The 12,989-nt window shown below is 45.7% G+C and overlaps 2 protein-coding genes across 2 annotated transcripts in view; both read left to right on the top strand.

Moving 5' to 3' along the window:
• Positions 1–9,615, top strand: part of Dnr1 (E3 ubiquitin-protein ligase defense repressor 1) — an 81,010-nt gene extending 71,395 nt beyond the window's left edge. The window contains exons 3-7 of the mRNA XM_076816030.1: positions 4,644–4,884; positions 5,637–5,806; positions 6,171–6,387; positions 6,480–6,677; positions 6,769–9,615. Of these exons, the coding sequence (XP_076672145.1) occupies positions 4,644–4,884; positions 5,637–5,806; positions 6,171–6,387; positions 6,480–6,677; positions 6,769–7,101 (1,159 nt within the window). The 3' untranslated portion in view covers positions 7,102–9,615. The remainder of the gene's footprint in view (positions 1–4,643; positions 4,885–5,636; positions 5,807–6,170; positions 6,388–6,479; positions 6,678–6,768) is intronic.
• An 855-nt stretch (positions 9,616–10,470) lies between these two features.
• Positions 10,471–12,989, top strand: part of Px (MAP7 domain-containg protein plexus) — a 61,676-nt gene continuing 59,157 nt past the window's right edge. Inside the window, exons 1-2 of the mRNA XM_076816010.1 lie at positions 10,471–10,807; positions 12,054–12,949. Of these exons, the coding sequence (XP_076672125.1) occupies positions 12,163–12,949 (787 nt within the window). The 5' untranslated portion in view covers positions 10,471–10,807; positions 12,054–12,162. The remainder of the gene's footprint in view (positions 10,808–12,053; positions 12,950–12,989) is intronic.

Here is a 12,989-nt window from a genome sequence, read left to right as displayed (position 1 = left end):
GAAACACCGAAAACGCATTCGCCAAACCCGTTGCTAACCGATTCTATGTCTCGCCTATAAATTCCGCTGCCGGGCTATACCTATCTACTCTCCGACACTTAGGATCGCTCGCTCACGTTCGCGAGCATCATTAAAAATGCAGAGCTCCCGCAGCTCGTGGGAGCGCGGTTTATCCGGATTTGTCCATTTGATATCAGGTTTTTCAAGTGTGCATAACTCACGGGAAACTTCGCTGAACCGAGTCTACGTTTCGTGCTGTTCAAATTTATCCGGCTACTCGAACCGTATCTGAATGCTCTGCAAATTATCTTGGCCGATAATTTACGATCTTTAAAAGCCATCGAGGTAAAACTCGCGAAACCCTAATCTGATGGGGGGGGAGAAATTTGCAGGCTGGAACTATCGTGAAACCATTAAAGTTTTATATGTACTTTCTGGTAACCCCTTCCGGGGAAGTTTTCATATTAAACTGCTCCCCGCGCAGCCGAGTTTCCCCGGAACTCTGTAAACATTTTTAAATACCTGGAAGCTGTTTGCTGTTCTCTGCAGTCAGTGTCCGGGGGGTTAAACGCTCCCCCGGTTTACTTGCGCCTGGCTGTATAGACTTTTTCCGCGCTTTCGGCTTTAACGAACGACCTCTTAAATATTCTTCCTCTTTACCATACTTTACGCAAATCCGCATCTTATCGATATTTACTGTTCTCTCTCTCTAAGAAGCACCCCTTTTCCCTGGAGGGTTTAGTCGACAACGGAGACGCGAATGCGACGAAGATAATCAGGCCAGGAATTTAATCAATCGCGGAATGAAACACTAGGCGAAGAGTGGCTGTGTCGCGTTCGAATGAAAATCGAGAAGTTATTGCATCGGTTGCAAGGGAGGCTTTTAATTAACGATTATTGAACGGGATAGAAGAAACTTGATTGGACAGAAACGAAAATTTGTTGAAATTAAACGCTGTGCTGGGTGCTAGGGATTTTTGGCCGGCAGGAATTCGACGCACCGCTCTAAGTGCGCGAAGATGGGAAAAGAAGGGAGACAGAATAGAGGAAAGTAGGAGTGATTCCCCTCTGAAGGAGTCGGGGTGCCTTTTGAAGATTTCTCCAAGTTAAAAAAAAATTATAAAAAGAACAATGTATTAAAAAAAATTTATAAACTTTTTTTTAACGTGGAGACATCTTCAAAAGGCACCCCGATACTTTACCCACTAAAACCTTAAATTTGTAATAATTTACATGTAAATATCTCTATTATTAAGCTGAAACGCTCGGACACCTATTTACTTATTTTCGACGTAGATCCAGCGTGCCAAGGCTCATCAAAATCGGTGCCTACCACATGGTGTCCTCCCCTTGCAAGTAGAAATTTGTATCGGCCACGATATAAAAGTTTCACCGAGGCTGGCGCAACGGTTGCGATAATAGCGGAACGAAAAGGAAAGAAAGGGAAACGTCCATAAGTTCTAAGCGAAACCTGTTGAACGTTACAGAAAGTAGGCGATCGTTCTCTGCAGCGAGATGAACGAATCAATTAAAACGGCCCACCCGTGGTGTTGCTGTTATAAAAGGTGTTTCCACGGATTGCGAGAAGAACGCGGAGAATAGGTACCGCGATCCGTGGCGTCGAATCCTGACGTTGGGACGTTCGCGCAACAGAAGTGGTCAAAGACAATCGCGAGATGGCAAAGTTTGAGAAGTTCCCCGAGGTCTGCGGGGAGGCGAAATGAGGCCGTAACGGCGGTATCGGTTCGGAACGGAGATACAATCGGAGTTTCTGAATTGAATTCCGTCGAGTAAATCGAGTTGCACGGTTTGGCGTTCCCAGGCCCGCTCGGATTAAATTCAAACACTAACATTGGTGTCCGTGCCATGTCGCATAATTCCCGAAATAATACCGATCGATCGCGCGCGCCCCAGAAGTCTCTACGAAATCCAACGGGAAAGAAGTTGAGTGCGCTTCAGCAGCTGTAGATTACGCGGGAGGTAACGAGAGCATTGTTGTGAAATCTCCGAGTGAGTTTCTCGGTTAAGCAGCAACCGAAAGTAGCTGGAAGATTACGAATATGTACTCAAGTTCCTGCATAATGAAGAGCAGCCCGGAGAGTATGCATACATATACCGCGGGCCCTGTTACTGGGGAGGTTCACCCTGAACGCAAAGTGCTCGTAGCCGAAACTAGAATCGAATCGCGGGCAAAGTTAAGACAAGAGATCGATCGGTTGAAAAGCAAGTTCCATCGCGTCGAATCTAAGTACTTTAACGCCTGGTTGAAAGCCACCTATCGATCAGAGCGGATGACGCCCGGAGCCCTGACCGTGTCGCGCCTGAATGACCCAGCGGGCCATAGAAAATACATTCACCGCGATAAACGCTGAAATTATCAGTTAACCAGCTTCTGAATATTTATGTCTTTCCAAATCCAAATATATACATCTAGCGGAACGTGGTGTGCCGTCCCGTTGACACGGTCCTCATTGCGATCGGCGTGAGCCTTCAGTTACACCGATTCTACCTGCACGAATTCAGTTACTTAGCCAATTTAGCCAAGAAAGCGATTTAACTGCAGCTAGCTATCCAATTCATCGCTCCAGGTGGAAACGCACGCTTTCAAGTCACCCGTGACCAAACGAAACCACCCCACCCGGTTGAATTACTAACGCGAGAACGCATTCGTAGCTCGCTGTCCTCGCTCCCGAACAAAACGAATTCTGCGGTCGATGCTAAGCCAGAAAGTTCGACTCGGCAAACGATCACGCACGATTAGAGACGATATCGGACTCGCATCCGGCGTACGTTTCACTAAATCGAAACGCAAACTCGCGTCCTCTGACGAACGAGGTTGCTCTCTGGGCGGAAGCAGCTTCCCGGGAACGTTCGGGCTCTCTCGCTGAACCTCGCGGTTACTTTATTAACTAGAAGTTTAACAACCAAGTTGCGAGCGCGCAGAGGGAAGCCGAAGGAAAATACGAAGAGCAGGGCGAGTTATTCGGGCACATATCTAACTCGGTGAATCATCTATCGAAGACAAACAAGGGAGAATATTCGAGGGCTCCGTGACTGATGCGGAGCGCGTGTGTTCTTCGCGAGATCGCGTTTACGATCTCGCGGAAGAATATGCCACGGAATTCTCCAGCTTCCGTCAGCGGATTTCCTTTCGCGCAGTTGTTAACAATAAGTCGTCCACCCACAGAGTTCCCAGCACTCGCTCCACTGTTGTGCAACTTCGCCCGGAACCAATATCTTCTTCGCGATGACAAATGTCACTTGGTCCGTTCAGTCCCTCCCTCGCTCTCTCCCTCCGGCTTCCTGGTATACATAGGTCACACATATCGAACTTTGTGACCGGCGATAAGTTGTATCTGGCGAGAACGATGTTTCGGGCAGGGTCGTGTCTCCACCCTCGCCCGCTGCTCGAAGCCCGTCCCAACGCCCAAGCAAATGGCCACGGTAAATTCTAACGTTTTCATCTTCTCGCGGGACGACGGAAACTTTACACGGCGAAGGGGCAACGGTTCCACGGAAACGCAGCTCATTATCGTCGGTACCTCTTGTATTAATCTATTAATGGCTCGGCGACAGTCAATCAGAATTTCAATGTTCCTCGTTCCACCGAGAAATCCGTAAACGAGCTTCCATTTCCGTTGGAGAGCCATTAATTTCTCATTGTTAGTCGATCGGACTCGACGTCACTTTTCATGAACGGCGGCTCCGCTGGAATTGCGCTAGCCCGGACGTACGAGTTTACGTACGAGTTTGCCTTCTAACGCGACTCGTGTTTGACGAAGCTCGTGGAAACTCTGTCTGTCTCGATCAACGGAGTAAATACGGCCAACGAAGGACGTCCACAAAACCGCACCGATGTAGTTTCTCAAACGCTTCCGCCCCGATTTACTGTCGCACAGTTTACGTCTATACAAATGAAATTCTCTCGTGGCCTGCGAGCTACCCAGCCACGTTAAGGATTGTCCGTCAGGATCTCCTGTTGCGTTTTCCATTAATGTAACTGTCGCGCGGAAAGCAACTGCGGAAACGGATTCGCAAAGTAGCCGTATTTCGCGGTTGGCCGGTGCGTTATAGCTCGGACCGAGGACCGAGCCAGCCTGGCCGACACGCGACGTTATTACCCCTCTGGATAAAAGTACCGACGATAAATTTTTTTTCCCCCCCGCTGCGGCGGGAACAGCCTCGGCTAAATCATTTTCCAAAAGGGTATTATATCCGACCGGGATTACCGCGGATACTTCAATTATTCAAGATTTTTACGGGGACGAATAAAAGCATAGCGAATTGAACGGCAGCCATTGTGCTGGAAGTTGGGCCGGCTGAAAAGTAATCGTGGAAATAAACAAACGCGTATCACGTGGCTTTGCCGTATCGTCGAACGTTGCTTTATAGTCTACCGCGTTTAATAACATTTATCACCGCCCGTTGCAGTCTCCCCCCCCCCTCTCTCTCTCCGTTCTCCCTTGGAAAATGCTGCAATGTTTTGCTGTTTCAAGGAAAGGCGATCAATCTTGCCGACTGGTGGCTAGGCGCCGTATTTTGCCGCGGATGAGTCGGGTTTCGTTTCCAACTTAATCGCGATTAATCGCCCCGACCGTGTCGATGCAGGCTCTAATGATTCTTTCTGTTTCCTTTGATTGCAGGCATCAGTTCTACTTGCACTCTCGTTTGGAGCTGGTCGAGGGGAGATTAAAGGTCTCGGATTGGTGCTCCGTGGCGCGTTTGGTCGCTCTGATAGCCCAAGCCGATGGAGGTGATTACGATGCACTATCGCCACCGCATGCACTTTATTCCCAGTGCTGTCAAATACAGCCGGCGGAACAGAGCGAGCCGAAACCTCAGGATTTTCTGCACCGGATAGTTCAGCAGCACAAAGAAATCAAGGTTCGGCATTATTAATTCCACGTCGCATCGATAGCTGTCGCCTTCCTTTCTTTAAGGGGTTACCCTACCGTCAGGAGGTAGAAAGAGAATCGATTCTTTGGGAATTTATTTCAGAAAGTACGTGCATACTTTTATGCAATGGCTTTTCTATTCGGATGAAGGACACTTTAACAGGTTATTACGTTATGTTTTGGTATAAAAATATTTAGTTATTTAGTTACTACAATAGTTTATCTAGTATTTAATCGTTCCATTTTATAAAATATTAATCTAGGACCAAATGGCAGATGTTTAAAGTGAAACGTTCGATTTTCGTAGAAGGAACACTCATTTTTCATCCATAAAATAAAAACTATGCATTGGAAAAACAAATGCTTCGATTAAAGACTAGATTTGAATGTCTAGAAGAAACCTACAAAGTTTCAGAGCGATTGGTGAAACGATTTAGGAGAAATCGTGGTCACCGTTCTAAAAGCAGCTTCCGGGAAATCAATTGTAATTTTGTAAAATAACTACATATTTTTATACCAAAACATAATATAATAACCTGTTAAAGTGTCCCTCATTTGAATATAAAAACCATTGCAAAAAAATATGTATGTACTTTCTGGAATAAATTCCCAAAGAATCGATTCTCTTTCTACCTCCTGACGGTAGGCAACCCTCTAAGGCCAGTTTCAATCGATCCCTTTGCTGTCAGTTTGCAGACGCGCGATAAATATTATAATAATCGGTGTTCCTCTTTTGTCCAGGGCATGAAAACCTCCACCGCCGAGTATTGGCTGCTGAAGGACATATCGAATCTGGATACATTCGGTCAGGAAATGTTTCACAGCAAATTCGGTTACAACGGTGTATCCATGATCGGGGTTGGACCTCACGGGATCACGGTTTATCGCAGCGAAGACGAGGAAACGCAAAAGTACGTGAAACAATCGCTCCGTGCTAAGCTGAACGTGCTCGCGTGCAGAATTATCTCGGGTAACAAATTACGCTATATATCCGACTGTATAGCGACTATCGACTCGTAGCCGAGGGTGCCATTTACCCTCGGTAGGGGCAACCTGGTTCCGCCACTTTGCGGAACAGCAGGAGAGATAGGGCGAATGATATTTCATTGAAAGCAGTCTCCGGACGGCGGAGTCTCGGCACTGAGATTTTCAATAAAATCCACTGCGTAGCTGGCGAAGAATTTCTGCAATCTACGCTCCGTTGAAACTTTAATCCCCCGTCGGCCCTCCAACTTCTACGCACGCGGTACCTACATATTGCTCTTTATTTTCCAGCATACCGTACACGGCCATACAGAGCGCAACGTCTCAACGTCGAATGTTTCATTTGGTTTACCTTTCCCTCGACGGCGAGGAGACTTCCTTGAACTTTAAATTGGATTCGAGTCAATCCGCCAGCGGACTGTACCGGGCGATCACGGAGAAGCACGCATTTTACAGTTGCGAGACGGTGAGGAGCGCGGTGACTGCTCAATTTATACGAGACTTGAAGGTAAGTCGAAATCCCCTGCTCTTCCCTATTAACCCTGCCCGGCGTAACTGTTACGCGCAGCGTGCAAGACTGATCTCTTTTGGATTTGCCAGGGCACGATAATCTCGATCTTCAACGAGGACTCGTCGTTGGGGAAAAAGTACGTGTTCGATATTCGCCGAACGTGCCGAGAGGTGTACGACAACGCGCGACGCGCGTTGTACTGCGAGGCGACGACCGTCAGCTTGCCGGAGGAGAAGGAGATTTTGGAGAAGCACGACTGCGGTGATTGCGAGGATCCCAAGTGCAAGGTACTCGGACAAATTATACGCGGCAACCGGGGACCGACTAGAGGCGCGGAAAATAACAGCTGTAATTGTATCGGCTCTGTTTGACTTGCAGGAATCTCGGGAATGCCTGGCAAGATTATTGGACGCGATGCTCTGTCGGATTTGCATGGATCGCAGTTTGGACACCGCCTTGTTTCCCTGCGGGCACGCGGTGGCTTGTTTGGATTGCGCCAGACGCTGCGAGCGTTGTCCACTTTGTCGAGCGGACATTGACCATTGTCGAACGATCTATCTTCCGATCGAGCTGACGCACCTCGACAAGCACCCATCCAAATCGATCTTGGAAACCATCGAGCCGGTGTTCGGCGGCCAGGCCTCCACGGAGGAGATCCAGAAGAGGACTTTGGGCACCGAGACCACGGTGAACGGTAACAACGGTATTTGAGAACGCCGCGTTGGAAGACTGACCGTGTTCCAAAGGATCTTCGGGATGTTTATTTGTCAAATCGAGAGAACCTATTGAAATGGCCCGTGGAACGGATCCCCTACGATTCGACTTATCGTTGTTTTATTACGAACAAGTTACGAGCGGAACGCAGTAGGAGACCGTTAATTCCATTAACCGGCAATCCGATTAGCCGGGGCGAGCGTTGCTCCGCGACTCATTAGTTTCCGCAAAACTCGAACATTTGTATTCACGCGAGGATCGGTTCTAGAAATTTCTGTCACTCTTCGTGGAATCGGCTGTCTATCTGAATTTCCAATTGCTCGAACGCCGCAGAACATTCGGACTGTTCGTTGGTACTGTGATGAAGAAAAAGAAAGAGGAAACGCGCGAGTATCGATCGCGACATTGACGAAGATTATATCGTTTAAAGGCTTATCTACCAATTTATAACGATGTCGCGAGCAATGACGATGTTATCGCTAACTTCTTAATTGGATAGTAACGATACTGTCGCTACTTCTTAATTGATCGACCGAAAAGTGCTATTAGCAGCATTGATCTCCGACAAGCAGTGCTGCCGATTATTTTCAAGGAACTATAGTATAATTTACGCGCAAAATTCGATGCGTCGCCTGTATAGATTTTTATTCTTTAACGACAATCGGACCAATGAGTTCTTTCTTCTTTTTTTTTATTTAATTGTTGTTTACAATACGTTTCGATATGTTTGTTCCTCGTGGATAGATTGTATGCTCTTTTTTTTCCAACGTGTATCGACTCTCATTTAGATACTACGGTCCCGGGGCACTCGGGTGAAGAGGTTTTATCGAAACCAGTGACCCTTCATATTTTTAACATAATACACGTTATCCATTATGCGTACGCAGTCTCGTTTACAAAACGACTGCTATAACGGAGCTTCTCGTAAAGAACGTTTCATTGAAAAAGCTCGGGAATGTTGAACCACGTTCGTCTAATTATACCGTTGCTCGATACGGGCGACAGATTCGTTAATCACGCGACGAGATGTTCGCGCACGATTCCGTTCACGTGGATGGACGATTGTCCGATAGTGGAGAAATGCTCGCGAGAGTTGATTAACGCGTCGCGTACGACTGTTTTCCCCATTGAAACGTGCTGTGCGAGAAGGAAACCTTGTTACAGTAATATCTGTTTATATGTACATAAGAAATAAGAGAGATAACCCGCGATAGGGTCGAGCGAGAGTAAAAGTCACGAGTTCAGCAAATGTCAAATCTGATTTAACGAACTCGGCGTGTTTGCCATCTCTTTAAAAGTAAGTCATAATAAAAAAGAAACACGCGTTAATTGGTGCGCGTCCGGCGTGCGAAAGTTAATTCACCGATAATTCCGTTTCGAAAGGAACACGAAAGAAGGCTGTTAAGGCTGTTTCCGAATCAAACGAGCAGAGTATGCAAGGCGCCAAGCGTTTTAGCCCAACAAGCGGGTGAATATTTTCGTATTATTATTTATTTTCTCTTCGCCCTTCTTTCTTGTCCTCGATCGACAACACTCTTATCGTTACCATCGTCGACAGCTCTGCGGTCGAGTTAAATCGATTATCTACAAGTAGGATCTTATGAATCTTGCATGCGTGTTGAAAGCAAGGATGGAACGGGAGAATGAGAAAGAAACAAAGGAAATCGTTGTAGTCATTCATCAATGCAAAGCAGACCTAGTTTATAATTATTTATAAGAGAAATGGATAATAGCGTTTTTACATGCCGCTACGTTTAATGCCGATTACCGGCAACATTCTCGTTTTAAGTCAGAGTAACGTAATCCCCTTTTTCCTCGCGCGTTTAGGGCTTTACATCCTCATTCTACTACGTCCCTTAGTTTCCATTAGTATTTTTATATCCTACTGGTTAAGAAAATTGTGATTACGCTGCTTCTGCGAGTCAGGTATCGATTCGAGTGATTCGTTAGACGTAAACGCAATAAGAAGTTTCTGTGCGGCAAAATTTCGCGAACGTATAATCCCGCGGTATCGAACACATGGATATTTTCTCGAGGATTTTCTAAATACGCAAATGGCACTCGTCAATGGGCTTTTAGTATGTGAAAGTGACAGGGCTATGAGAAACTGTTTTGTAAATTATAGTGGTACGTCGTCTTGAGGCAACAAGAAAGAATTTCTACCACCACTATGCGTTTATCCGCTAACAATAACGCCGTCATAATAAAAGTAACGATTTTTTGTGATTAATTCTCTGTATAAAAACATGTAAACGAAGAAATCCGAAATTATCGTAGATGTTAGAGAGATCTGTATGGTAGAGATGAAAGATATCGGAGAGAATGGATTTCTAAGAATTATCATTTGCAAAGAGTATTTTTCAAGTATTTCCAATTATTTTTTAGTATTATATCAGGATCCACTTCAACAGTGGTGTTATACATATGAAAACGACACAATCTATGAAAAATCATTTTTCGCATTATAAAGGTACAATGTCCCCACCTGTTGATTAAATACTATGAAACATGCACTTTCGTTTTGCATTTCACTCCCCCTTACTGTTTCAAGTGTAATAACCAACGTCAAAATGGCGTGAACCCATGCACGAACATTGGGAACCATTCGAATTCTATGACTTGTACGATTATTGCACGTGGCAGAATAAAGTCCCATATCATTCTTTGTGCATAAAATACTTTGCTCTGACATTTATAAACGATTCTTTTTAACAGCTTTGTAACGAGCCCTACGAATCAATCGATGCATTATCACGCGCACGCGGAATGCAAATCGATCGCCGCTGAACTTTTCATTTTTCGTTATTCATTTTATAGCGTTATGATGTAAGTACTCACATGGCCATGAAGTGGTAGAAGACCCGGCCCCTCAGAATGGTGAGTAGATCCCAAAAGTCAGCTTAAATTACTATTAGTATACCGAAAATTCAGAATTTATCCGAGACTGACTACGCTCCGCGATCGAGCGAAACACTTACAGAGAATGCAACTGAATTGAAAGAGCAAAGGGACGCGCTGATTGGTTACTAGATCAATGGTCGATGTTTTTGAATTATTCAAACTTACGTCTGGCGTTTAATCTTAATTCGCTGTTTACGCAACTTCCGCGATCGTCAAAGCAGTTAGAAGAAACGATTTATACGGAATCCAGTAAATAATAAACATTACATAACAACTATGAAATTGTTGGGACGCGTTTGAGGAAAAAAAATTTCAAAGCTCGCGCCGAAATATTGTTAGCGGCAGTTCAGTTGCAAGTGGCGCGAGCGCGCATGCGTCGCGCGATCCGATTGGTGAACGGAGCATCACTGTCATATGACGAAGCTGCGTGGCATCATGGGAAGCGGATTGCAATTTTGCAACATGGCGGTGAATTGAGCCAAAGTCGCGGTGCTGTGCCATCAGAAAATGTATTTTTCATAGTCGCGCAACCTCTTTTATTATACTTTCGACGTATGCGACTGTGTGATACGGATCCGGGACGCGTGAGACGGTGCACGGTACATGTAAATATGAGTGTGACGAGGCACAACATTATTTCGAAGGTGACACCCCGCAACTCGGTGTGGTGCTCGAGCACGTATGGCAGAGACTAGAATCCGAGATAAGGAAGCTCTGCTTCGCCTAAGCAAGACGTATCGCCAACCGAAATCACCAGCACGAAGTAGCGATGCGGTGGTCACTCCTCCCGAACTGTGAAAACGTGAGTGTTTCGCGTAAAATGCAAACTGTGCGTACGAAAGTGCCGTGGCTGCGTATTTCGGTAGCGAGACCCAGTGTACGGCTCTTTTGTCCGCGATCTCTAACGTCTCATTCCTGCAAACCTTCCCATCATTTTCTCGTCGAAATTCCCTCGACTTTATCACGAATTCCTCCAGTTCCGAACCATCCCACTATGCCCGATTCGAATCGTAGAAACATTGATATACAAATCGCTCCTGACCAATGTGCCACCATTGCGTTAAATATTCTCGAGCAAGTCACGTTTTCTTCTTCTTTCACGGAAAAAACTTTGAGGCATTCCGTGAAAGTAATACCGTTTCCTTGTTCTTTCTGTTAACAGTGTTTTCGTTTCCGATGGAGCCTCGTATTTCGATCGATTTATTCCGAAATGCTTACCTTCGTGGTTTGCTCGTGTTTCTTCCTTAGCTGTGCTTCAATCGTATTCTATACGCAATTATTATCACCACCAGCCAAACAGAGAGGCCTTTCAGAGCTTTTTCTCTTAATACCGATGTCCGAGAAAGTGTTTTATGGTCGGTGTCGGTAAACGTCGATGTAGCAATGCTCCAAAAATACCACATGTTACGATATTCTAAAAGCATCGCACGTTCCAATACTTTACTAACGATAAGAGTTTACGACGATTAACCACGCATTGTGTTTATTGTTCGGAATATGTATTTTCCACAAGATAATGCTGATGCTTTAATCATCCCCTTAAATCCAGTGTCGGATTACATGTGCAGCATACTCTGTAAAAAGTTTCATTTGGTATACTTTATGTGTAGTTATCAGTGTTTACATGTAATTTAGGGCATTAAACTGTACCCAACTGACTTCTGTTGTGTTCGTCTTCAACGTAGTTGGAACCGACGCATTGGCCTCGGCATATAAAAATGCGTTGTTTCATGTTTTTATTAGATGTTATGCAATTAGAACACAAATCTGGTTTGACACATTGAGCAACCGTGCATTCTGAATAAAAAGTAAGATCATAGCTGCACTCCAATAGAACTTGCTCGCGCGCCACGAATTTTCTTACACGCTGTGACATAATATCCGTCGAACTCCCTTTCTCTTGACACTCTTCACCCCCAAAGAACACTTTTGATAATGTCAACCTTCTACGCTTCACATTGTTATACTTTACACCTTCGCTTGACGCGTGCAGTATTAAATAAGCACAATCGCGACTCGAACTAACCGAAATATTTTTATATTTTCAGAAATGCGTGAAATTGAAAAGTATTGTCGATCGCTCTGACTTGTGATCGTATATGCGTGCCAAACAAAGATATATAAAAGGGCGTTGAAGAGACCCGATGGTTTCCTGACATGATGGAAAGTAAACTATATGTGAAAAATGAGCCGGGACTGGATGGGCAATCGCTTACGAATCCACAACCAAATCCACCCTCCGAGGAGAGCGGAGGCGCTAGGGTTTGTTTTGTTTGTGGTACAGTGGGCCACGGAGAACAGTACTGGCTCAAAGTAAAGCCAAGCCCAGGCGATGCCCCGAACGAACCTTATTTCCCATTTCTCGAATCCCACGAACCACCTGCCGGCTATCGCGGCGAAGGGGTCAGAGGCGGAGCCGTTAAGGCATGCAGTCTTTGCTATGCCTTGCTTCTACAACAATGGGAAAGTTACGAGCAGGACGCTAGACCTCATAGTCAACGAATTTATTGGCTGAAAAGATGCGATGGTGGACCCTTTACTGGAGCTGAGATGGCCCTTCAGGGAGAATACGCGGCTCAAGTTCTTGGCTTAACTAATGATCAAGCGCCACAGCTGAGACCGGAGAATCGACCGGTCGGGATCTCCCCGCGACTTCCTCCGAATTCGCCGTCGCCTAGGGTGGAACAAACGAGGCCACCATCGAATTCTATTGCCGAACTGCCAAGACCACATTCTAACACGGCAGAGACGCACAGACACTTAGAACAAGCAAGGCTTACTATGGAATCTCCCCATCAAAGACTGCAATCGCCCCATCAAAGGCTACAGAGCCCTCGACAGCCAGTAGAGGATTCAAGAATATCCAATGAAGCTGCATTGGACCTAAGACACGCACCCCGGAGTTCGCCCGCACCGCAACCAACTTTACCGCCACAGCCACAACGTGAGTTGATATTTTAAATGTATTCGACTTTCGTCGTCGA

Source organism: Andrena cerasifolii, chromosome 7, assembly GCF_050908995.1.
Source record: "Andrena cerasifolii isolate SP2316 chromosome 7, iyAndCera1_principal, whole genome shotgun sequence".
Lineage (NCBI taxonomy): Eukaryota > Metazoa > Arthropoda > Insecta > Hymenoptera > Andrenidae > Andrena > Andrena cerasifolii.
The sequence above is the reverse complement of the archived record's forward strand: the minus strand, read 5'-3'. Positions and strand labels throughout refer to the sequence as shown.